This window comes from Pleurodeles waltl, chromosome 4_1 (genome assembly GCF_031143425.1).
Source record: "Pleurodeles waltl isolate 20211129_DDA chromosome 4_1, aPleWal1.hap1.20221129, whole genome shotgun sequence".
Classification (NCBI taxonomy): Eukaryota; Metazoa; Chordata; class Amphibia; order Caudata; family Salamandridae; genus Pleurodeles; species Pleurodeles waltl.
Window position 1 is genome coordinate 368870597 of NC_090442.1, and position 27060 is coordinate 368897656.

Sequence of the window (27060 nt, forward strand, 5' to 3'; positions counted from 1 at the left end):
TATTGCCTGAAACCCAAAAGATTTCACAATGGTTTTAGCTAATGCTTGCGTGGCCTAGCATACGCAGGGCAAAAAAGGCAAAATGATGGAGAATTTCTTCTGCAGCATTGCAAAGTGAGCATCTACTCAAACTGCAATACTTCTCACCCCACTTTGTACAGAAACTGCTTACCGGGAGGATCCCATATCACCATTTTAAATAGAGTTGTAATGGGGTAACACCAGGCAGAGAGTCAAAAAATGGTTCATAAGCAGGACTGATCTTTGTGCCCAAGAATAGATCTGTTAAACCCCCTGTCTTAACGCATTTGAGTTCCCTCAGCCACAGATTCTCTTTTATGCAAACTTTTATCAATTGACGGGGGACTGACTTAGCTGAACCCAAAGAGGTGCACAAAGGGGACAACCCCATATCATGCAGAGAGGACTTGATATGAGCATGCCAGGAGATCTGCTCACACTCTGGAGAAATTAAAAAAAAAGTGCCTTTATCCAACTCTATAGGTTTCCAATTCTTCTGAAGACCAAATTCTGTGCCAGTACAAGGTGGTGCGTTTAATTGGGTAAAAACCCAAGTCTAATAGCTGAGGAAGACAAGGGGCACTTTGCGGTAGATTAAGAATGTTCTGCACAAACCTATTTTTTACTTTGCAGAGCTCAAGCAAGCCGGTAAACCCTCATAATTCTGCACCATAAGTTTCTGAGTTTCTCGCTTTTAGATTATAAATCTCAACCACTGGAGCAAGAGAGCTAGTATGGGTCCTCCTACTAATTTTAGACACCGCCCCTGCCACAGATTGGAATTTTAATGCACATTTACTAATGTGGGCGGACCAACTCATTTTGTGATTTAAGCATACTCCTAGATAAACAAACTCCTGCACTCTGAACCATGATCTTAGCCCTGGCAGATTGGTAGGGGTTTAACACCATAAATTTAGTTTTGTTAATGTTAAATTCAAGACCCTGATAAGTTATCTGCAGAAGCAGATGTGCAAGCTGGGTGTACCTTGAATCTCACCTTTTTTGCAAATTTACCTTATAGAAAGTACGTCCTACTATCAGCTGAAACGCACACGGGCAGTGCTGCCCTTCTTTTCATTCTTGGTTGTGGTCAATAGTTGCAGCACGTGAATGGCTCATTGATTATGGCCAGGCTAAGTTTTATGTTCAAAATATTAGTTAAACACATACCTCTGGCCTAATTCTCTGGACTTATGGGAGAGCGTTAGAGTGGCCATTAAATATAAAGACAAGACGGTCTGTACAGGAGATTGTCTCCCCTTTGATCAGTGTTAGAAATGGGATCTCTAGTAGGCAGACAGTTTACACCTTGTCCTATTTGGGACCCTCACCCAGTCAGGGTAAGGGAGTCCCACACCTAAGCTAACCCCTGCTCACCCCCTTGGTAGCTTGGCACAAACAGTCAGGCTTATCTCAGAGGCAATGTGTAAACTATTTGCACCAGTGCATACAGTAACACAGTAAAAACACCACAAAAGGACTCCACACCAGTTTAGAAAAATAGCCAAAATGTATCTAAATCAAACAAGGCCAAAACGACAAAAATCCAACATACACAAACAAAGATGTGAATTTTTTAAAGTAAAAAGAGTCTTAATCAATAGAAATCAATGGATGAATTGTTTTAGCACAAAGTACTTGGTGTGCATCAAAAATTAAGCCGCACAGACGAGCATGCATCGGAAAATCAAATGCTGTGTCAATTCGTCACTCGCAAGTGAGGCCATGGATCAATTCTTTCTCCGCCAGGTAAGCAATGCAACGATTTCCGGACAAGCAGCCTCGGGTCCTTGGGGTGATGTTGAAGATTTTGACACCCAGGGACTATGCGTGGAAAATCCATGCGCACAGCAGTGATGAATCCACGCTGAGCTGGCGATGCATCAATTTCTCCGGAGCTGTGTCAATTTTTCAGCAGCGGTGCAGGCGCTGCATTGATTTTTCTGCCGCTCGGCTCTGGCTCCGGTGCGTGGATTTCCACTCTTGTTCTGCCAGCTTCTTCTTCCAGGGTACCAAGGACTGGATGGGACTTGGCAAGTCAGGGGGTTTCATCAAGAGAGCCCAGGTACTGGCAGATGAAGTCTTTGATGTCCTTGAGACTTCGTAGAAGGAGGCAAGCTCAGTCCAAGTCCTTGGAGAATCTTCACAAGCCAGATAAACAGCAAAGTCCAGTCTTTTCACTCCCAGAGCAGAAGTAGCTGCAGCAGACCAGCACAGCAAAGCAACAAGCAAAGTGGCAGGTCCTCCTCAAGCATCCAGCTCTTCTCCCAGGCAGAGGTTCCTCTTGTTCCAGAAGTGTTTTAAAGTTGTGTGGTCAGCAGTCTAATACGTATACTCATTCTGCCTATGAAGCAGTCAAACTTCAAAGGAAGGTCTTTGTAATGCATAAGAACCTGCCTCTTCTTTGCCCTGCCCCAGACATACTCTTGGGGGTTGGAGACTGTATTGTGTGACACAGCCCTTACAAATGCAGGTGTCAGCTCCTCCCTCCCACTCTATCCCAGGGAGACTCATCAGGAAATGCAGGACACACCTCAGCTCCCTTTGTGTCACTGTCTAGAGTGAATTAGCAAACAGCCCAACTGTCAGTCTGACCCAGACGTGGATTCAGCAGCCAAGCAGAAGCACAGAATGGCTAAGCAAGAAAATGGCCACTTTCTAAAAGTGGCATTTTCAAGCAGGCAATCTAAAAACCAACTTCACTAACAGATGTATTTTTAAATTGTAAGTTCAAAGACCCCAAACACCATATCTCTATCTGCTCACAATGGGAAATTACACTTAGAAGGTATTTCTAGGCAATCTCCATGTTAACCTGTGAGAGAGATAGGCCTTGCAGTGGTGAAAAGCAAATTAAGCAGTATTTCACTATCAGGACATGTAAAACACACCAGTACAAGTCCCACCTTTTAAATACACTGCACCCTGCCCATGGGACTCCCTTGGGCCTTATTTAGGGGTGACTTACATGTAGTAAGAGGGAAGGTTTGGGCCTGGCAAGTGTGTACACTTGCCAGGTCGAACTGGCAGTTAAAAACTGCACCGAAAGTGGCAGGTCTGGGACATATTTACAGGGCTACTCAGGGGGGTGGCACAATCAGTGCGGCAAGCCCACTAGTAGCATTTGATTTACAGGTCCTGGGTACCTCTAGTGCATTTTACTAGGGACTTACCAATAAATCATATGGATGATACCAATATATATATATGGATAAACCAATATAATTTAGACAGAGAACACTTGCAGTTTAACACTGGTTAGCAGTGGTAAAGTGCCCAGAGTATCCAGCTGAAAGTGGGGAGAACTACCTAACCCCTTGAGAGTTCTCCTGACTAAGGCAGAAAAACCTGGAAAGACCATCAGCGTTGGCATGATCTGTTCCAGGCTGGTGTTCCACCATAAAGTCGATTCCCTATAGGGATATGGACCACCTTAACAGTTTAGGATTCTCATCCCTCATCTGCATTAGACATCAGACTGGCCTGTGGTCTGTCTCAACCCGGAAGGGAATTTCAAATAAGTAGGGTCTTAGCTTCTTCAGCGCCCAGACCACAGCAAATGCTTCCCTTTCTATTGTTCTCCACTTCTGTTCCCTGGGAAGTAACCTTCCACTGATGAATGCTACAGGTTGATCTAGGCCCTCTTCGTTCAGCTGTGAGCGCACAGCTCCCACACCATGCTCTGAAGCATCTGCCTGCCCCAGATACTAATTGGAAATGTCAGGAGCCTTGAGCACAGGTGCTGTGCGCATGGCCTCCTTCAAGTTGTCAAAAGCAGTCTGGCACATCTCTGTCCAGATCACCTGACGTGGCTGATTCTTGGAAGTCAGCTATGTCAAGAGGGCAACAATGGTGCCATTCCCCTTGACAAATCTCCTGTAATACCCAGTGTGTCCTAAAATGTCCAAAAAAGGCCCTCACCTCAATCTGGGTCTTGGGGTTGCCCAAGCCAGACTGGTGTCAAGTTTTGCTTGTAGGGGCGCCACCTGTCTGCTTCCTACTTGGTGTCCCAAGTACACCACAGGCCCCTGCCCTATCTGGCAGTTACTGGCCTTGATAGTGAATCCTACACTTTGCAGGGCCCTCAGTACTTCCTGGAGGTGGTGCAAGTAGTCCTTCAAGCTGGAGCTGAAGACAGCAGTGGTGTCTAAGTAGGTAACACTGAAGTACTTCAACCTAGCCAGGACCTGGTTGACCAGCCTCTGGAAAGTGCCAGGAGCTTTCGTCAACCCAAAGGGCATGACATGAAACTGGTAGTGTCTCTCTGGTGTTGATAATGCAGACCTCTCTTTTGCCCCAATGATTAAGGCAGTCTACCTGTACCAGACGTCAGATCAAATGTGCTGATGAACTTGGCAGCTTCCAACCAGTCATTTAGCTCATCAGCTCTGGGGATGGGGTGTGTGTCAGTCCTGGTGATGGCATTGAGCCCCCGGTAGTCAACACAGAACCTAAGTTTAGGTGTGACCCCAGGTGGTGGAATCCTTGGGGACCTGGACCACTGGGCTGCACCAAGGACTGTTGTGAGTGCTCAATCACATGTAACACCAGCATCTTGAAGACTTCCTCCTTGATGTTGTTTCTCACTCTGCCAGTTAACTTGTAAGACTTGTGCTTACAAGGCAGGCTGTCCCTAGTATCAATGTCATGGGTTCACCAGTGGGTGACCCCAGGGGTAAGCGAGATAGGGAGGCAAACTGCCCCAGCAACTGGAAACAGTCCATCTGCTGATCTAGGGTAAGAGTAGGGGAGAGGTTAACATTCTGCATTGATTCATCCTGCTCTTTAGAAGACAGGAGGTTGGGGAGTGGTTCATTCTTCTCTTCCACCCTATCATCGGTGACCAGGAGCATGGTCAACTCAGACGTCTCAAAGTGTGGTTTGAGGCGGTTCACGTGCAGGACCCTCAAAGGGTTCCTCGGATTCTGTCTATCCACCAAGTAGGGGACATTACTTTTGCGTTCCTTCACCTCAAATGACCCAGACCTATGGTCTTGGAGAGAACGGGGCTGTACAGGGGCCATTACCCACACTTTCTGTCCAGGCTGAAACTCAACCAGAGTGGTATTCTGGTCATACCATTGTTTGATGTCCTTCTTGCTAGCCTCCTCATTCTCTGAGGCGAGTTTCCAGAAGTGGGCTCTCTGGTTCCTGAATGCCAGCATGTAACTGAATACATACTGGGGTGTCTTCGTGGGAGCTTGCTCCCAGCCCTCCTTCATCAAACTGGGAGGCCCTCTCACAGTCTGCCCATACAGAAGTACAAAAGGGCAGAAGCCAACTCCCTTCAGTGGTGCCTCCCTGTAAGCAAACAACCGGCATGGTAACAAAATGTCCCACTTACACCTCATGGGTTCAGAGATGCCCATAATCATTCCCTTCAGGGTACAGTTGAATCTCTCAACCAACCCATTGCTTTGGGAGTGGTCCACATGACCTACATGTACAGTGACATGAAATTAGTACCCAGGTCAGATACCACCTCCTTGGGGAAACCCACACGGGTAAGGATCCCCATAAGTGCCCTGGCCCCTGTGGGTGCAGTCATTGTCCTCAGGGGGATAGCTTCTGTGTACCGGGTGGCATGTCCATCAAGACCAGGATAAACCTGTTGCTCATGGCTGTCTTGGGATCTAGAAACCCCACAATGTCAATGCCCACCCGCTCAAAAAGGGTGCCCACGACAGGAACGGGTTGAAGAGGAGCCCAAACCTCTTTACAGATTTGCCACTTGCATGGCAGGTCTGACAGGTCCTGCAGAACGCATCTGAGGGATTCTTCCTTTGGGGCCAATAAAAGTGGGTGAAAAGCCTGTCAAAGGTCTTGTCCTGCCCCAGATGACCTGTCAGTGGGACATCATGAGCCAGACCCAGTAGGAAGGCTCTGAAACACTGGGGCTCCACCAGCCCACAGGCTCACTATAAAAGAGATCATTCTCCTGGTAAATCAGGTGAGATCCAGAGGTACCACCAGCTGCCTGAGCCTCTGCCTGTTTTCGAAGTCCCTCAAGGGTGGAGCATGCTTTTGGTGCTGTGCAGAACACTTCCCTGGAGGGGCCTCCTTGCTGCTGCCAGTGGGTCCCCTCAGGCAGGTCCCCCAGTGTCTCTCAGAGCCTCCATCCTCCTCCTATTGATGGTCACCCACTGCCTGTACTTCTTTGTATTATCAGGCAAGAAGGTTCCCTGGACCACCTCACCTTTACCCAGGGAGACTAGGATTAACTCAGCTGGCTTCCCACAACCAACTGGGGCCAACTCCTCCCCAGGCGCTACACTGGCTACCCCAAGTGACTGCCAACCAGTGGGAGGCTGAACCCGCTTAGGACACTTGGGACTCCTTCTGATGTGCCCTTCCTGGCTACAGGCAAAGAACGTTATGGGTCCTTTCCCTGCAGGTTTTCCTGAAGGGAACCAGCCCTTTTTTTCAACAGGGGGCTGGGAATTATTTTCCGATGGAACTAGTTAGGGGCACTTTAGCGAACTCCTTACTATTATCCTTGTCCCCCCACCTCTCCTTCTTCTGTTGGGGACCCTGCCCACCCTTGGCTGAGTCTGCCACATTCACCTTCTTTTGGACCCTGGTGCTCAGCCAGTGGTCCGCCTTGGCAAGCTTCGTGGGGTCAGTAAGCTTGTCAGTCAAGTGCTGGTGCAGCTCTGGAAAATAACGACTAGACAAGTACTCCTATGCTATCATATTGTACCCCTGGTAGTCTGTTACCTTGCGGCCCTTCACCCAACCATCTAGTATTCTGCAGAAAGAATCCACATACTCCACCCAAGTTTGTGACCCAAGTTTGGAGCTCTTCCTACACTTGACCCTGTAGCTGTCTGGGGTGAGACCATACCTCCTGGTCAGGGCGTCCTTCATGGCAGGGTACCTTATCTGATCCTCTACAACTAAGGCCAACAAGGTGTCCCTCCCCTCCACTGAAAAATACTTCCACAGGCCTGCCCCCAATCTCTCTGGGACCCTCTTCATCCTCAGTGCCACCTCATAATCTTGGAACCACTGCTTTATTTCATCACCCACAACAAAATACTTCACCACATCCTTGGGTATATGTACCTTCCCCCTCAGGTTGCACTGGAGACGTGTTGCCACCATCTGTGTTAGACCTGCTCTTTAGATGCAACTCCTTCAAACTCCGCTCTTGAGCAAAGATTAGTTCTTCTCTATGGCAAGTTTGTCTTTTTCTTCTTCTCTTCTCATTCTAGCCAAGTACAGCTCCCTCTCTTGTGGGAGTCTGAGCACCTCCATTTCTAGTTGATGCCTACTGTTTTCCCGCCTTTCCTCCAGTTCCTCCTGGGTCAGGCCTTTTGAAGACACAGCTGCCTGCCCTGGAGGCCCCTTCCTCCAGGCTGGTCACGGTTATCCAACAAAACATCGTCTGTGCTCTGTACCTCCTCATCCACAGCAATAATCTCCTCTGCTGTGTGCTCCTTAGCCTCTTTTTCTGCCAATCAGGTCCTCTGCGCCTTTGCAGCTCCTCCTTCTTTATGGAGCTTTTAATTGGACTCTTGAACTCCTTGCAAAACTGCTTGAGCTGGGCTACTGTGTAATCTTCCATTTTCTCCAGCTCAAACACCACATTTGTAGCAACTACTGATGGCTCCCCAGACTGAGAAATGCTTGTGGATAAGGCTCAACAAAGGTGCAGAGTTTCAAAAGGCAAGGTAAATCCAAAAAAGAAAAAAAAATGCAAAAAATCCAGAGAAAAAAACAGTATGTGGTTGTATAACGGTCTGCATGAAACAGTATTGTACACCGGTCACTGTATGTCAAGTAAAAATACAAGTCTTATCCTCACGGCTGATCACCAGTGTTACAAATAGGATCTCTTGCTGGCAGTCAGTTTACACCCTGTCCAAGTAGAGACCCTCACTCTAGTCAGGGTAAGTGAGTCACACAATTAAGATAACCCCTGCTCACCCCCTTGGTAGCTTGGCACAAGAAGTCAGGCCTATCTCAGTGGCAATGTGTAAAGTATTTGCACTAACACATACAGTAACACAGTGAAAACACATTGAAAACACCATAAAAGGACTCTACGCCAGTTTAGAAAAATAGCCAATATTTATCTAAATCAAACAAGGCCAAAACAACACAAATCCAACGTACACAAGCAAAGATAGGATTTTTTTTAAGTAAAAAGAGTCCCAATCCATAGAAATCAATGGATGCGTTATTTTAGCACAAAGTACCTGGTGTGTATCAAAAATAAAGCTGCACGACTGTGTGTGTCGGAAAAGCACAATGCGTTGATTCCTTACTCGCAAGTGAGGCCTTGCGTCAATTCTTTCTTCGCCAGGTGAGCAATGCGTCAATTTCCATAGAAGCAGCCTTGGGTCAGTGCAGTGATGTTGGAGATTTTGACACCCAGGGACAATGCGTGGAAAGTCCAGACACACGGTAGCGATGAATCCGCGCTGAGCTGGTGATGCATCGATTTTCCTGGCGCTACATCAATTTTTCAGCTGCGGTACAGGCGCTGTTGATTTTTCTGCCACTCTGCTCCGGTGCATGGATTTCCACTCAGATTCTGCCAGCTTCTCTTTCTAGGGGTCCAGGGTGTGACACAACTTGGCAAGTCAGGGGTTCTCAGCAAGAGAGCTTAGGTGCTGGCAGATGAAGTCTTTGATGTCCTTGATACTTCTTAACAGGAGGCAAGCTCAGTTCATGCCCTTGGAGAACCGTCACAAGCAGGATACACAGCAACATCCAGTTTTTTCACTCCAGGGCAGAAGTAGCAGCAGCAGGCCAGCACAGCAAAGCAACAGGCAGAGTGGCAGGTTCTCCTCAAGCATCCAGCTCTTCTCTCTGGAAGAGGTTCCTCTTGTTCCTGAAGTGTTCTAAAATTGTGGAGTCAGTCTAATACTTATACTCATTTCTACCTTTGAAGTAGGCAAACTTCACAGAAAAGTCTTAGTAGTGCACAAGACCCTGCCTCTTTCTTGCCCTGCCCCAGGCACACTCTAGGGGGTTGGAGACTGTATTGTGTAAGGGCAGGCACAGCCCTCTCAAGTGCATGTGTCAGCTCCTCCCTCCCACTCTAGCCCAGGAAGACTCATCAGGATATGCAGGACACACCTCAGCTCCCTTTGTGTCACTGTCTAGAGTGAATTCACAAACATCCCAACTAACAGTCTGACCCAGACGTAAATTCAGCAGCCAAGCAGAGGCACTGAATGGCTAAGCAAGAAAATGCCCACTTTCTAAAAGTGCCATTTTCAAACAATCTAAAAAACAAATTCACTAAAAGATATATTTTTAAATTGTGTGTCCAGAGATCCCAAACTCCAAGTCTCTATCTGCTCCCAGTGGGAAATTACACTTAAAAGGTGTTTCTAGGCAATCCCCATGTTAACCTATGGGAGAGATAGGCCGTGCAATAGTGAGATACAACTTAAGAAGTATTCCACTATTAGGACATGTAAAACACACCAGTACATGTCCTACCTTTTAAATACACTGCTCACTGCCCATGGGGCTACCTGGGACCTACCATAGGGGTGACTTGGTAGTAAAAGGGAAGATTTGGGCCTGGCAAGTGTGCACACTTGCCAGGTCGAACTGGCAGTTAAAAACTGCACACACAGACACAGCATTGGTAGGTCTGAGACATGTTTACAGGGCTACTCAGGTGGGTGGCACAATCAGTGCAGCAGGCCCACTAGTCGCATTTGATTTACAGGCCCTGGGCACCTCAAGTGCATTTTACTAGGGGCTTACTAGTAAATGATAAAGGCCAGTCATGGATAAACCAATTACCAATATCATTTAGACTGAGAGCATTTGCACATTTGCACTGGTTAGCAGTGGTAAAGTGCCCAGAGTATCAAAATCAGCAAAAACGAATTACAGCACAGGCTCTAAAAACAGGAGGTCAGAAGCATAAAGTACAGGGAAACCACAACAAGAGCTGCCAGGTCTAACAATCTGCTTCCTATGTGATGTGCAGAAGTAGATGTGCACTCAGCAGGCATTGACCAGCTAGACAGTGTTGTGCTCATTCAGTACACCATGCTGATATGTTTGCCAAGAATTTCACCTGTCCACTTTACCGCCATTGAGTCTAAGGTTTTCATTCTAAATTGTGAGCTAAATCTGGATTCTGAGTGTTCTTTGCACAGTTCCCTGTATGTGTAAGGAAGGGATTTATTCTGGGAAAAGGGTTTGGACAGTGGGAAAATATACAGAAATTGGGTGCAGTAACACTGAAGAGTCCTCATGTTATGCCTCATTCTGCCCTCTAAAACCTGGAATCAAATGATAATATTGCCCCATTGAAAGACTGCAGTGGTTGGATTTGGAATTTCACCGGGATGTAATTCTGACAATCTTAGAACAAGGTCTTTTAGTAGTTCTGCAGATACAGGTTTTTGGGGTTCTCTGTCGATTTCTATTATCACTTGTCAGCACTATTGTCAGTAGCCTCTTCATAACTGTGTCCTTTTCTTTGCTATAGAGGTATTTCTACACTGGTAAGGGGGGGAATTTGAGTTCATTGAAATTTAGGCAAGAGGCTACAATACATAAAGGGGGTTATTCTAACTTTGGAGGAGGTGTTAATCCGTCCCAAAAGTGACGGAAAAGTGACGGATTTACCACCAGCCGTATTACGAGTCCATTATATCCTATGGAACTCGTAATACGGCTGGTGGTATATCCGTCACTTTACCGTCACTTTTGGGACGGATTAACACTCCTCCAAAGTTAGAATAACCCCCAAAATGTTTTAGCTCTTGGTCTCCGTTTGAATTCAAGACATCCAAACCTAAAATGGATGAACAAAATATTGTGTTATGTGAGGCTTTCTAAATCCAGTCTAATTTAAATGTTATATCTCTTAAAATTGTATTTACCTTTATTGCATATTTTGTAATTATATTATTTTTGATTCAGTTCTCTCATCGAGTACACATTGAGACCTCGTGTGAAATAAAGAATGTATATCTTCAGGATGATTTTAAGAAGCTGCAGATAATATCACTGAATTTTCCAAAACCTGAGCAGGATGACCAAGATTCTAAATCAGATACAGGTAAGTTGCAGAAAACTTTAACAAGCTCTTTAGTTCCCAAATAAAACAAAATATTTTAAAAGGTGAATTGCGATGTACCTGGGCATGACACCTGGGACAAAAATGATACATGTGTGCAAGAAATGGAAAAGCTCTGCCTTGCTAAATTTTGCATATTTATAAACCTTTGCTCTGTCAGAGGAGACCTGTACTTTGTTCGACAAATCTGAGAACGCTAATGTCGTGTTCATTCAGTAGCAGTAAATCGGTAGAAAGGGTAGTTTTCAAATTAACTATTGTTTACTTAACAGGATATCACAAGATTGAATTAACTATATTAAGAATTACTCATCAGAGATCTAAATTGAGCCTTCCTTGTAAAGAATACACGTTTATGCAAGCCCTCCTCTATTTGACTATTGGGAGTGGTATCTAACAGCTCTGCAGCTGCGGGTGGACATCTAAACAGAAGGCTCTTCTTCTTTTCCTGGACCAGCAGAAAACGTGGTAGGTCTCAGCAGCCTTTCACAGCTGGCCATAGACTACTGCATCATCGCCCACATGACTTTAGATCATCTAGTGGGCCAGTCTCAATGTGCCCTCCTTCTTGCAGCACTAGGAGAAGGTGTTGGACCTCGTTCACCACATGACTATCTGCTGCTGGATTCCAGACTCTGGCAAGGTCAGCTAGGAGGCATGGGATGTTGTGTGGGAGCATGGGGAGAACAGTGAAGCGGACGAAACCGGCAGGGAGTGTCAAGCAGAAGGTGGAGAGGGAAACAGAAGTTTACTGAAGTGATGGCTCTGCTGAGCACTCTGATGTGGGGACTCTAGCTCTGCGAAGAAGGGGTTCCTATGGGCTAACCGTGCATCTCCCTGCCTTGTGGCAAGCACTTTTGCCCATATATTCGAAGACTAGAGTAAAAATAATACAAGAAGTTCCTGGCTACCATTGCAGAGGTAAGTGCATAATCTTTGCCTGTTAGTCGAATAAACGTCTCTTTTGCACGTGCGCCTGGGCAAAGGTCGATAGTCTTGCTCGCCTCCTGAAGTAAAAGTAGAACAAAGGCAAAATATCAATGTTACCAACTTAAGCAGTAAAGGGCAGCCTATGATTTTTACAAGGGGCTTACTGTGTAAGCGCGGAAAGATAAACATTAAGGGCGCGAAGTTTCCATTTATTATTTTGCAGTTTTAAAATATAACAAAGACTCTTCTCGGCACGCTGTTGTCTTCTGCTATACGACGACATGTACTCACCACTTGTCTGTAGATGGCTGGTTGGCTATCCTTTCTTCCTACAGATCAGACTATTTTCACCTTCACATCACCACTTTGCATGTTTTGTGTTGCATTTTTTTGTTCGTATATGTTTTATTTATTACACTCTAACCGTATTCATCCTCTTTCTCACATTCAAACTATTTTTTGCAAAAAATAATTCTACCTTAATCGGTGTAAAGCCGAATCAGGCGTTTCTAAAATGAATCATTGGGGGTCGTCTGGAAACGTTACAGTGGCTGTTCGACTTAATTTTGGGCGGCCTAAAGTCGAGCGCAGTGACATTCAGAAGAGGTAGTTAAGTTGTTTTATAGATCTTTGGTGACATCTAGTGGTATTTTGAATACGTCAGTCGTTTTCTACATTTCCTTACAAGATGCTGAAACCGAAATAAAGCAACTAAGATGCAAAAAGAATTTTAAGGTGGAGCAATCAGTTTTTGATGTTAGTCAGTAAAACATGTATTGCCCCTCAGACACGGATGTAGCTCCAAAAAGAACCATGTTGATGATTATGGTAGTGCATTTGAGTTTTGTGAGTAAAAAAACTGAAAACCCCCTTGCTTCAAGTCTGAAGTGACCGCTAGGTAGGAGAAATTGAAGTGTGCCAATGAGGAATTCTGAATGTAGATCTATACGACTTCTACAGGGGTTGTACTTGTTATTCTGGAAACATCTTGTAGGTTATATGAAAAGGCATTCCTGTCCCGCCATTGGCCTAAAGTGTAACCTCAGTTGCGATCTTACTTTCGTTTTACTTGCTGAGCTATAAATTGAGAACTACAAAGTAGGGGACTATGTTTAAGTTGAATTTTAAGTGTAATTCTCGCCACTCTCGCGCGTTTGAGGTATTTATATATATAGATATGCAGTACCTTTATCTTGCGTGCACCACAGAGTTAATCTTCTGTTAGGGCTGAACATTTATTTCAGCTTGTGTTTTCCAGGCATAAAGAACTTACGCGAGAGATAGATGGAACTCATTCTCCTAGCCTTACAAGTTGCCGGCTTAGACACCGCAGGCCTTGAAATAGGGTGTCTCTTGTTCTTATCTGCTTCTTCTTCACCCACGTGGAACTGTTAAATGCTCCTTCATTGTCTTAAAGCATTTGAAGCTCTGTTTGGTGTGGGGTGTGGCCATATAATGGAATTCTTAATTCATTAAACTCTGAAACCCCTCACATGTAGGTGTTTTTATATATCACTTCTGAGTTTTTTTTGAACATGTGAGCACCAGTGCCGTACTGTCTCGTCAAGCATGTTATGTAGAAACACACGTAACATCTAAGTTCCCCTATGAATGCTGCATCTGTTGTCCCACTCCCCATTTGACTTTTTAAAATGTTGTTATTGTTATCATTATTATTATATATTATGTTTTACAAGGGCAAAGTGTAACCAGGCTGCTCACTTCCTTTGTTGCCGCCGCCATCCACTTTGTTTTGCACTTTTTTAGCTTAATTTACCGTTCTAAAACGGCCGTCGGGCCTCAAGATTCTGTACGTTTTGTCAGAATTCCATGTTAATCAGGAGATGGTGCTTCCTTGGTTCTCCCCAGAATCTGCGTGTTCCTGTAGTCAGCTGTTGCATTTCTTTCCTGAGCAACATATTATCCTGTCCATGTTCATTCTGAAAATTCCTAATTTCTCATTCGATACTTAAGAAGTTTTCAAAGTTTCAACTTTATTATCCATTCTTTATCTATAAGACCAGATAGTTTTTTTAGTTGTGACCCAGGACGAGTTTGTAATGCCCACACCAGTATTTTAATTATTATCACAGTTATCTGATTACAGCCTAAATATTTTAAGAATGTATTTGCATGAGCCGTCACATGCTTCAGGTTCTATGGTGTCTCTCACTTCCCCATGCCGTTTTTGCTTATTATATGAGGAAATAAAATGCAGACTCGATCCTACATAGAGTTCAGACTATCAAAAATTGTGCTTTCTTAAAATAGGCATGAAATGCAAGAAAACGTGTTAGATTCTGTGGACGAGTCTTTCTTGACTTCTTTGAAAGAAACCTTGCACGATTTGCATATTTGGGGTCTCTTTTGCATGCTTTGCTTTTCAATACAAACTCTAAGGCTTAGGGGGCCTTGTATTTGGGTATCAGACCCTATTCACCAACTTGGTAGTTAATCATCTTTCTTTACATATGAAAAGTTGTGAAAAATGTACTATAATTCTCTCAGTATCCAACTCTATTGCCACCAACCTAAATGAGATTTAAAGCACTTCACGGGCTATGGTAACATTTTTCATTGTTTTCTATAGCATCTATGTCGTCTTTTGCACAGTTCAGAGCTCGTGTTGGAGCAAGGAAACACATCTGCATGGAGTTAGAATCCCAGCACATCAGACTCTTGCCGTCAACCATCTACTTGTGTCCTATGGAGTCTTGGGGTCATTCGAGGAGGAGAGTCAGACACACTGTGTGGGAAGTGCCCACGCTGAACTTACGTCCAGAACTAGGGTGGTTTGCAGTGGATCTCCCTTAGGGATTGCTGATCAAAGCAGATCATGCTCCAAGGGCCCTTAACTAAGAGTGTGTCAACTCTTTTAAATTTTTCGCAAAATGACATGAAACGTCAGGGAAATCATGCAAAAAGAACACAGAGATAACGAGAGTGAAATTCGAATGCCAGGGCATATTTTCACCATGTTTGAGAAGGCCATGTGGCCTTGGAAGGTCAGCATCTATGGTGGGTGAAGGGCCTTGAGCCTGTCACCATGAATCCAACTGTAAAGGTGTGTGGCTTAGAGCCCAGCAGTGCTTGATCAGATTCTCACAAAAAACAATAACAAAGGCTTCTGTGGCTGCTGCTGATGTCCTGTCGAGGTTACAAGCCCCTGATGAAGTTGGCTGTGCAGACTCCACACAGATGGGCTAGAAACGTGCTCCCAGCTCACCTTGTGTTGCAGTATGTGATAATAGCTCTTTAGCGGGAGACCATGTGAAGACAGCTTAAACCATGTGGCAAAACGTGGCACCGTCTGAATTGATGGATCTGCTATGTCGATTAACTTGCACACTAGTGAAAAAACTAAAATTATTGCTTTGTTTAAAAAATGTATTGATGAGACAAACAATGTATTGTGTGATGAGTCAGTGCACTTCTGAGTTTATAAAAAAGTCACTCCTGGATTGCATTTCACTCACTGATCAGGAGGCAGAATGAGCACCTGTTCCTAGTTTTCAGGAAAATAAGGCTTAATATGCAGAATTGTTTCTTTAATACACTGAGGGGGTCATTACAACATTGGCGGTAAATGCCGCTTACCGCCGTGGAGAAGACCGCCAACACACTCCAGCAGCCGCGGAATTCCGCCACAGCTATTATGACCCACAGCTCGGAATCCGCCAAAATTTAGACACCCACACAAGTCCGCCACATCAAAGGTCAGTGATAAACTGGCAATAACAAAACCTCCACCGTCACGCCAACAGGAATACGCCCACACTATCACGACCCATTAATCCACGCGGCGGTCTTTCAACCGCAGTATTCCATTGGCGGTACACACCGCCGCGCTCAAAATACACACACATTTACAAAACTCATCCACATTGGACAAGTCGAAATACACACACCTGAGACACATACACACACCACTCCCACACATCCAATACAATATAAAACACACACCCACAAACCCTTACGACCACAATTGCGACTGAAAGCCAGAGAGAAACACCACCATCTACAAACTAGCATCCACAGGCACTCAACACCATCACTCACACAACATCCACACACAAAACACCACACACCCCTAACATCACCCCACACATCACAACACACACCACTCCACACATCACCCACACCACCCCATGGCACCGCAAAGACACCCCAGGTTCTCTGAGGAGGAGCTCAGCGTCATGGTGGAGGAAATCATCCGGGTAGAGCCACAGCTATTCGGATCACAGGTGCAGCACACCACCATAGCTAGGAAGATGGAGCTATGGCCCAGAATCGTGGACAGGGTCAACACAGTGGGACAGCACCCAAGAACACGGGATGACATCAGGAAGAGGTGGAACGACCTACGGAGGAAGGTGCGTTCCGTGGTCTCATGACACCACATCGCGGTTCAGAGGACTGACGACAGACCCCCACCTCCTCCCCCACAACTAACAACATGGGAGGAGCCGGTCTTGGCTATACTGCATCCTGGGGGCCTCGCAGGAGTAGCTGGAGGAATGGACTCTGGTAAGTCAAATCTTAACTATTACATCCCCCACCCTACCTGCATGCTATCACATACCCCCACTCTCACCCTTACCCCCATCACCCCAACTCCTCACATATGTCCCACTATTACAACCCACCCATCCCAACACCAAGCCCTGCATTCAACACCAAAGCATGGACACCCATCACCAATGCATGACCACTGCACATACTCACACACACCCCTAACCAATTATCACACAAGGTCCCACACAAGAATGCAAGCACTGGGGTACAGGGTCACCCACCCATTGCACACCATGGCACACACAGATGCAATAATAATGCCTTTAGACCCCTGCAGGACCCCTACCCAACGTCACCGAACAGGAGACAGGACAGGACATGTCCACTCCACCCACAGAAGAGGCCCACAGTGGTGACAGCAGCTCTGTCCAACTGGACCTAGATGACCAGCCCGGCCCATCTGGGACCTCAGGACAGTCTGTTCCCCTCACACTGGCACAAGCAACAACAGAGCCTCCCCCCTCTGGAAACACCAGCACAGCACCCACCCAGCGGGCCCATACCTTTGTCCCCAGGACACGTCAAGCAGCAGTGTGTCCACCACTGCAGGGAACCCAGGCTAACCCACCACCCCAACAACACCAGGGACCTGGGGGCAGTGGTAGTGGGCACACAGTTCAGGGGACAGAGGCCCAGGAACACAGGGGAACTGGGAGGGCTGCTGTGCAACAGGGGGAGGACAGGCCCAGGGAACGCAGTCTCCACGAGGCCCTCTCAAACATCATGGGAGCCTACCACCATTCCCAGGAGACAATGGCAACGGTACTGGCCAAGTGTCAGGAGACCCAGCGGCTGCAGGAGGAACAGTATTTGGGGTTCAGGGAGGAACTCCAATCCATCAACACCACCCTGGACATCATTGTGCGGGTGCTGAAGGAACTCGTCAACACCAGGAGGGACACTGTGGCACAACAAGGGACCTCTGACACTAGCCTCGATGATGAACTGCCCACCACCTCTGCCAGCGCTAGTGGACAGGAGGCATCGCCACAGGACCACGACACCAGCACCCCACCCCCTGCAGATGGAGAACGACCCCGCAAGCGGTCCCTGAGATCCAGGACAAAGACAGAGAACAATGCCAAGACCCCCGCCAAGAAATGAGACCACCCTGATTGTCATCCTTCTGTCCCACTTTGTCACCCTGTCCATCCTTAAACTGCCCCAGCTCCACTTCCCATGCCCCTTTGGACAATGCACCTGTGAGACTAATAAACTGGACTCTGCCATGGACATTCCTCCACCATCACCCCTGACCATTTTACAACACCCTCCAATATTTAGTACTTCAATAAATACCCTTAAAGCGCAAAACAATCTGGAGTCCATCTGTGCTTTCGAAAATGTGTATTTGCAATAACTGTGCAAAAATGCTATATCCATTGTATTGTCAACATACCTATGTCACACAGCCCTAGTCCATGCGGAAACAAAGCAGATGTCACACAGTGGGACCCACATCTGTGAAATTGAAAGGGAAAGTAACAACTCAGGGTCCATACACTGGGTGAAAATGACAGACAGATGAGAGGTAGAAGAATTAAATCAGATGTAGCAGGCAGTGATGTCTTCTTACCTGTGTCTCACTGGAAGTATTGATGAATCACTGTGTTTCTGTTGTCGAAGTCCTCTTCTTCTGCTTCCTCTTCTTCACTGTCCACAGGCTCCACAGCTGCAACAACACCTCCATCTGGACCAGCCTCCTTCAGAAAAGGCACCTATCGTCGCAAAGCCAAGTTGTGAAGCATACAGCAGGCCACGATGATCTGGCACACCTTCTTTGGTGAGTAGAATAGGGAACCACCTGTCAGATAGAGGCACCTAAACCTAGCCTTCAGGAGGCTGAAGGTCAACTCCGTAACCCTCCTAGTTCGCCCATGGGCCTCATTGTAGCGTTCCTCTGCCCTTGTCCTGGGATTCCTCACTGGGGTCAGTAGCCATGACAGGTTGGAGTAGCCAGAGTCACCTGCAAATGTCGAGGGAAATCTGTTAGACACACACTAACTCTTAGGGACATCCCCAGACTCAAACACCGAGTAACACTGTATAGGGTCCATGTCCTCACCTAATAGCCACACACGGTGCCTCTGGAGTTGCCCCATCACATAAGGGATGCTGCTATTCCCCAAAATGTAAGCGTCATGCACTGAGCCAGGAAACTTGACGTTCACATGGGAGATGTACTGGTCGGCCAAACAAACCATCTGCACATTCATTGAATGGTAACTCTTCCGGGTTCTGTACACCTGTTCACTCCTGCAGGTGGGGGGACCAAGGCCACATGTGTCTCATCAATGGCACCTATGATGTTGGGGATATGTCCCAGGGCATAGAAGTCACCTTTCACTGTTGGCTAATCCTCCACCTGAGGGAAAACGATGTAGCTGCGCATGTGTTTCAGCAGGGCAGGCAACACTCTGGACAACACGTTGGAAAACATAGGCTGGGACATCCCTGATGCTATGCCACTGTCGTCTGAAAAGACCCACATGCCAGGAAATAGAGTACTGACAGCACCTGCACTAGAGGGGGGGGATACCTGTGGGATGGCGGATAGCTGACATCAGGTCTGGCTCCAACTGGGCACACAGTCCCAGGATTGTGGTACAATCAAGTCTGTAGGTGACAATTACATGCCGCTCCTCCATTGTCGACAGGTCCACCAGCGGTCTGTACACCGGAGGATGCCGCCACCTCCTCATCTGCCCCAGCGGACGTGCTCTATGGAGGAGAACAGCGAGCAGAGAGTCAACCAACACTGAGGTACTTTAGCACAACTTTATTCCTCAATTTTTTAAAACCGCTATGTGCCTGTATTAGTGTGTATGCAAGGCCTAGATATGTGTGACACATTTAAAATGAATGCCATGTGCGTCTGCCTGACCTGTAATGTGGGACAAGGGGATATGAGGTAACTGCGCTGGCGTTGTACACCGTCGCGGTAGGCGGTCAAAGACCGCGGCGCAATTTTGCATTGGTTAACATTGGACCATATGGGTCCGAGGAGCCAATGACGATGTACGCCGGCAGTGACGGTACGCACCACCGCGTACGTGACTGCCATTTTCTCTCTGCTCAATCACTTGATACCTGATCTTCGACAGGAGAGGACCTACACTGCAAGTGCTGCTGTGACCTCAGTCTGGAAGAGACAATGGCTCATGTGTCTGGGGAAAGGGCCCCTGCCTTCAGCACGGAAGAGTTGGAGAAACTAGTGGTTGGAGTCCTCACCCAGTACACGCTACTCTATGGTCCTCCAGACAAACAGGTAAGTACACTGTGAGCATGCTGAATGGGCAATGCCTGTGTGGAGTGGTGTGGATGGAAGATAGAGGGGGGGAGAACGAGGCGTGCATGAAACGACGGTGAGTGCATGTGCGTCATGGCAAGGGTAGGGATGCGGGCCAATGACTGTGACGGTGCGGACGGTTATATCTTCTCCTTTTCCCCTGTACTATTCCTGTAGGTCAGTGCCCACCAGAAGAAGGATATTTGGCGTGCCATCGCCAAGGAAGTCTGGGCCCTGGTGGTCCACCACAGACGGAGCACCCACTGCTGTAAAAGATAGGAGGACATTCGCCGCTGGAGCAAGAAGACAGCGGAGGCCCAGCTGGGATGGCCTCCCAACATGGGGGGGGGGTGCCCGTCGCACCATGACCCCCCTGATGTTCCGGATCCTGGTGGTGGCGTATCCGAAGTTGGATGGGCGCTTGAGGGCATCACAGCAGCCACAAGGGGGTGAGTACACTCTCATTCAGCTGATTCTGCGCGCAGTGGAGGTGTCTGGGTGGGGGAGGTGGGCTGTGAGTTCCCCTAGGCCAGGGTAAGTTTAGTAGGCAAGGTCCCGTCGTAAGGTAGGCCGTGTGGCACCCCACCCGTGTTCAGAGCCAACTACACCTAGTCAGGCTCCTGTGACTTCCATGTGTGCAGCAATTGGGTATAGGCCTTGTAACCCATGTCCCTGTGATTAATTAGGGAACTCAAAGTGCACGGAGTAGTGCAGGGGGCTTCTGTGTCTGTAGTGTCCGCCAACAGTAGCTGTATTGCATGCACTCAACATGTCTTTCTTCTGTCTACACCACCCCCCCTTTTTGTGGTCTCCCTGTTCTTGTGTGCATTAGCATCATCAGGCGGAGGAGCAGAGGCACGGAGCAGGAGGAAGCTGCATCCCACATGGTCCTGGAGGGCGAGACAACTGAGTCTGAAGCCACCAGTGGGACGGAAGGCGAGGGGAGCTCCATGTTGGGGACAGGAGCTGAGACCAGCGACACGGACTCCTCCTCTGATGGGAGCTCCCTTGCGGTGGCGGGCCCCTCTGTGCCCACCGCATCTACAGGTACAGCCGCCACTTCCCTACCAGCACCACCCTCCCAGCAGCCCCTCAGCGTGTGCCCCGTGGCCGCTCACCCAGGAGGGTGGGCATCTCCTTTGCCCCAGGCACCTCAGCCCCTGCCCAGTCAGCCCTGCTGCCCTCAGTGAGGAGGCCATTGACCTCCTCAGGTCCCTCACTGTTGGGCAGTCTACCATTTTGAATGCCATCCAGGGTGTAGGGGGGCAGTTGCAACAAACCAATGCATACCTGGAGGGCATTAATTCTGGTCAGGCAGCCCAACAGCGAGCTTTTCAGACTCTGGCCTCAGCACTGATGACAGCCATTGTCCCTGTGTCCAGCCTCCCCCCTCCAACTTCCTCTACCCAGACCCAAACCCCTGTTCCTCAGCCTATCCCAAGCACACCATCAGACCAGCATGCACACACCTCAACACACAAGGGAAGCTCTGGCAAACATAAGCACCACACATCCCACAGGCACTCACACAAGCATCATACCCATGAACACATACCAACATCCACTGCCTCCACTGTGTCCCCCTCCTCCACGTCTCCCTCCTCCCTCCCTGTCTCGTCTCCACTCACACCTGCATGCACTACATCTTCATCCACTACGTCCATCACCAGCACACCCATCACCACAACCCGCTCACTTGCACTCACCACCCCCACTACCATTCACACATCCCCTGTGTCCTCTCCCAGTGTGTCTGTGAGTCCATCTCTCAAGGTACAGAAACGCAGCCATACACCCACCCAACAGCCATCCACCTCACGACAGCCTCCAGCCCATGCACCTTCACCCAAAGTCAGCAAACGTACACCTCCTACAACCACTACCTCTTCCTCCACTCCCAAACTCCCTCCATCTACCCGTCCCAGTGTGTCCAAAAAACTTTTCCTGTCCAACCTTGACCTCTTCCCCTCACCTCTCCCACCCCTTCAGTCCCCTAGGGCCCGCCTTTCCAGGTCCCAACCCAGCACCTCAGCCACAACATTAGCGGGAACAGTGGTGCCAGCAGTAACCGTCTTCTGGAGTGCGCCAAGCAGCAGGGCAGCCAGTGTGCCAAGGAGACAGACCACGGACAGTCCCCCACCTCAAAAGCATAAAAAGTTGGCCAGTGCCCGGCGGGAGAAAGCCAAAACATCTACCACCAAAGCCTCTCCCAGGAGTACAGTTGGGAGTGGGAAGACAGCTGCGCCACCATCCAAGATGGGGAAGGGGCACAGAAAAACAGGCAAGTCGCCGAAAACCTGCACAGCGGACAAGACCGCCACCAGCACCGCTGGCAAGGACACCGCCGCCACCAGCACCACTGCCAAGTACACCACCGCCACCAGCACTGCAGGCTAATGAGCGGCAAAAGCTCTGACGCTACTGGGGCCGCCACGAGCAGGATGAAGCACTATGGGCACCAAGCCCCTCCAGAACCAATGGAGAGATACATCCACTACCTCCGTCCTTGGCAGGATGAAGCACTCTGGGTACCAAGCCCCCTCCAGAACCTGTGGAGTATCCCATCCACTACCTCAGTCCTTCTCAGGATGAAGCACTCTGGGCACCAAGGCCCCTCCAGAACCAGTGGAGAGATACATCCACTACCTCAGTCCTTGGCAGGATAAAGCACTCTGGGCACCAAGCCCCCTCCAGAACCAGTGGAATATCCCATCTACTACCTCAGTCCTTGGCAGGTTGAAGCACTCTGGGCACCAAGCCCCCTCCAGAACCAGTGGAGAGATACATCCACTACCTCAGTCCTTGGCAGGATGAAGCACTCTGGGCACCAAGCCCCCTCCAGAACCAGTGGAGACTGTTATCCACTTGTGAGACTGTGGCTTTGCACTACCCAGGGTAAAGCAGTGCGCTAACCACCCACTGGAGAGACTTGTGAGACTGCGGCTTTGCACTCCCCAGGATACATCAATGGGCATGGAGCCCCCTCGTGGATCTGGCGTTGTGCACTCATCCGGCTGAGGTGCCCCCCCTTCCCTTCCCCCTGAGGTGCCTGTTGTATTTTGAACTGATGCCCCAGCAGTGTTCTCTCCGTTTTGATCAGGTATCTTGTGTGGGCCTCGCCCATGCCTTTTGGGCCTAGTGGTCCACGGACTTTAATGGTGGAATATCTTGGACTTGTGTTCTTGGTGTATATATTTGTTTATAGTGTGTGTGTGTGTGTATATATATATATATATATATATATATATATATATATATATATATATATGAGTACTGGATTTTAATAGATTACAAACGTTCAAATCATTTCCTTTTGTCTTTACGTTCTTCCGGGGGGATTGGGGGGTGTAACTGTAATGTATCATGATGTATTAGTGTGTGTGATGTCGTGGGTGAGGGTGGGGGTGGTGCGTGTCACTCCTTTTTCCCTCCCCTGTGTCATAGGTGCAGTACTCACTGTGGTCTTCGCCGCGGCGTTCGTGCTCCTGGTAGAGGAGCAGGAAGACAAAGGCAGGGAGTATCTGGAGTTCCGGTTCCATGGCGTCCTGGTTCCTCGTGGGGTGTGTAGAGGTGAGCGTTTTCCCTTCCAAGTCCTGTTTCCACCGTGTTTTTGTTCGTGGTGAATCTGCCCCGGAAAAGGTGGCGGATTAGACTGTTGTAATAGTGTGGGCGGTACATTGTCTTCCGCCTGTCTGTTGGCGGTTACCGCTGCAGTGTTTGTTTGTACCGCCGTGGCGGTCTGAGTGTTAAAGTGGCTGTTTATGTTGGCGGTTTCCGCCACAGTCGTGATTCAATTTTTTTTTTTTACCTCCGGTCTGTTGGCGGTTTTACTGCCGCTTTAACACCGACCACCAGGGTTGTAATGGCCACCTGAGTAACTTATATTTTGCCTTTTCTACCTGCATTTTACCCTACTGAACTTTAACAGGTTTGAATTGCCCAAATCTGTCAGGGGAAAACTGCGAGGGTGTCACAATTAACACACATCAGCCCAGGTCGATCCATGGAGCAGAAGGACCCGCTTCCCAAGAGACGGGAGTGGCACCGAATGGTTTCAGGAGACTAGAGGTACATGCCGAAGGGCTCCTTCCAATGAGCAGTGGAGGCAAGGGAGGGCTTCCAGACATCTCTCCACAAGCGCTCTGACTGGGGGGTGTCTGTTAGACTCGCTGGAGGTCACAGCTGGGGTCACGGGCCTGGGTTCATCTCTCGGCGGTCATTGTTGGGCAGGGTCTCTCGTTCCTGATCGGCCTTTCGGAGGGTTGGATATTGCCCAAATGGCATTGCAGGCCTGATGTGGAGCCAACGGGCTTAAGGGGAGGGCCTGGCCTGGTGAGGGCTTCCTAAACTACTGGTCCACTGAATGCTGACACTGCCCCAGACACACAGGTGTGTTCGGCGCCACGCAGACAGTGAGGACACGGAAATCTTTTGCCATTGCACAGCTTGTTCGGGGGTTGTCTCTAAACCCACAAGAGCCTGCGGTGAGGTGGGCCGGGCTGTTTTTGACACATCGCGGGACATGGAAGACCCCCTTCATTATTCATGACAAGAGCCCACCATTGTGGGCGGGGCACAAATCTCTGAGCTGATCATAATATACTGGAAGGCTTGATACTCCATTCTTGCACATGACTCCTATGAATTAATGCATCATTGCTCACAGGAGGGCCCCTGATTCCTAGGAAGGGTGGAAACGCAATTTGAATGAGGCTGGAACTACTAAGCTGCCTACCGAGGCACAGGCACTGTGTGGGTGCTATGAAGTTCCAGCACTCCCTGTCATACCTGGTCAGCCTCTACTGTCTGACACCTTTGCTCCTCATTGTTGCCCTTGGTCTGCGGCACAATTGAGCCACGCAGCACCTATAACCCCACCCCTGTACATGCCAGGCACCCATGAAGCAAGCCACAGTATAATCTTGAGGAGGCATGTGTGACTGTTTACCCCTCCTCCTAGTGGAGTGCCATACTGTAGTTGGGTGTGGCTCTGTGTCCTGGATTGGTTGCCCCCTTGCAGCGGACCCTGAGAAATGGTGGGGGTCCACATTGTCCAGGACTGACAGGGTGCATTGAGAGGCAGCAACTATACAGAGGGGAAGGCGGACTCACACAGGAGACAGTAATATCCATAACAGCAGCCGCCCTTGACCCTAAGACACTGGACAGTAGACTTTCACCCCAACTAATTGACTTCCCACTATGGCACGAGACAAACCCTCTGTCCCTACGGCACAGCAAAAGATAGATAAATACACTAAACACACAGCGTTGTCCAGTGAGGCTGGTTCGATGGGATGGGGAGAAATTAGGTCAGAAGGGCTCCAAAGAAGGGTTCCAAATGGCCTCTATAGTACAAGCCATTCAAGACCTAAAGGAAACTAAAAAAGGCAAAATGTTTGAACTGACAGTGGACTTATCCTTGATTCAGCAAGACATTCATAATACAGTGGATAGAGTTAATGAAGTGGAGGGTAGAGTCTCTGAAACCGAAGACACAGTCAAAACACAGGAGTCTCGAATCATCTCATTGCAAAGAATGGTTAGTAACACCCCTGTCCAAGTAGAGACCACAATCCTAGCCCGGGTAAGTCACAACACAATCCTAATTATCCTGTGCTCACCCTCTGGTAGTGTTGGACAGAGTAGACAGGCTTAACTTAGAAAGCAATATGTAAAGTAGTTATGCAATACCTCTTACAGTAACACAGTGAAAACACCAAAAAAGTACTCCAAACCAGTTTAGAAAAATAGATAATATTTATCTTAATAAAATAAGATCAAAATGACAAAAAATCCAATATCCACAAGTCAAGATATAACTTATTAAAGGTTTGAATGAGTCTCAATCCTTAAGAATTAGTGGTTATATCCTTGTAACACACAGTACCTGGGATGCATCAAAAATAACGATGCACGGGGTCACACAGGAGGAGAGGTGTAGAAAAATAAGGTGTTGCGTCAGATTTTCCAGCGCGGCACAGACAATGCTTTGTTTCGTTCCATGCTACAAGGTGAAGCATCGATTTACAGGAGCCTTGCCTTGGTTCCGAGGAGATGCTTTGAAAAAATAATGTGCAATGTCGGATTTTCAGGTGCGACACAGACGATGTGTTGTTTCTTTCCAAGCTGCAAGGGGATGCATCGATTTCCAGGAGCCGAACCTTGGTTCCTGTGAAGGGCCGTTGCGAATAGCAATAGACCCGCCTGATGTCTTGGCCCTGGCTGACCCTGCCACTGCCGACCCGGAAGGGGAAGGTGTGTCATCCAATCCCCTAAAACATCCGGGAGCGGAAGGGCAGAGTCAGCGGCTTCGCACCCTTCCCTGTTTAAAGTCGGAGAGGGTAGGAGGCATCGAGGGAAGCATCACCGGGAGCCCAGGAGATGCCGCGGAGAGGACGACGAAGGAGAACACAATGGAGAGACTCACCGGGAGCCGAAGAGATGCCACTAACGACGGAGGAGCCGGAGTACCACACACGGGTCCGAAGACCAGCACCAGCGGCGCGGGAGGTGCCCAGCGAGAATTCCGGCCACACTTAGGGAAAAGCGTGGCCTTTCCAGGTGCGTGGCAAAACTAAGCTGGGGAAAGGAAGGGGTGGACGGGAGGGGACTGCCAAACTACAGTATTTGTTTGCTTTATGTTAACCTTTTGGTTTGTTTAGGGGTATTCAGAGTGTAGGGTGTGTGGTGGAGGGGGCAGCACAGAGAAAGGGAGTAACAAACAGGGATTGGGGTGAGGGGACGGTACAAAACCAAAGAAGCCACAGAAGGGAAGAAGAGGGAGGAAACAAGACCCTGAGAACAGACACAGAAGTAGAAAAAGAAACAGGAGGCGAACAATAGTAATAAGAAAAGAAAAGGAAAACCCAGGAAACAGAGAGGCCCTAGCAAGAGGAAAAGGAACAACAAGGAAACCGGAGACAGTGAAAGTGAACCCAAGAAAAGAGAGAAAACACCAAAAGCCAAAGAGAGCTAGAGAAAGGGCAGAGAGGAGACAGAAAGGGAAAAGGGGAAGGAAGGAAAGGAAATAAGAAGAAAAAGATAAAACCCGTAACTAAGGACAGCCTACTTACCGGTTCTTTATCTTGTGTTTCCCACATGTGCCTCCTGGGAGCCCTGGAATGAGAAGACAAGAAGAGGAAAGACTGAAACAGACATCATAGATGCAGGACACATAACA

General features: G+C 48.3%; 1 protein-coding gene across 5 annotated transcripts in view; it reads left to right on the top strand.

Moving 5' to 3' along the window:
* Window positions 1-27060, top strand: part of PYROXD1 (pyridine nucleotide-disulphide oxidoreductase domain 1) — a 159382-nt gene that overhangs the window by 73146 nt on the left and 59176 nt on the right. For all 5 annotated transcript variants that reach the window (XM_069228527.1, XM_069228529.1, XM_069228528.1 and 2 more), the window contains one exon: window positions 10927-11065. In XM_069228527.1, the coding sequence (XP_069084628.1) occupies window positions 10927-11065 (139 nt within the window). The remainder of the gene's footprint in view (window positions 1-10926; window positions 11066-27060) is intronic.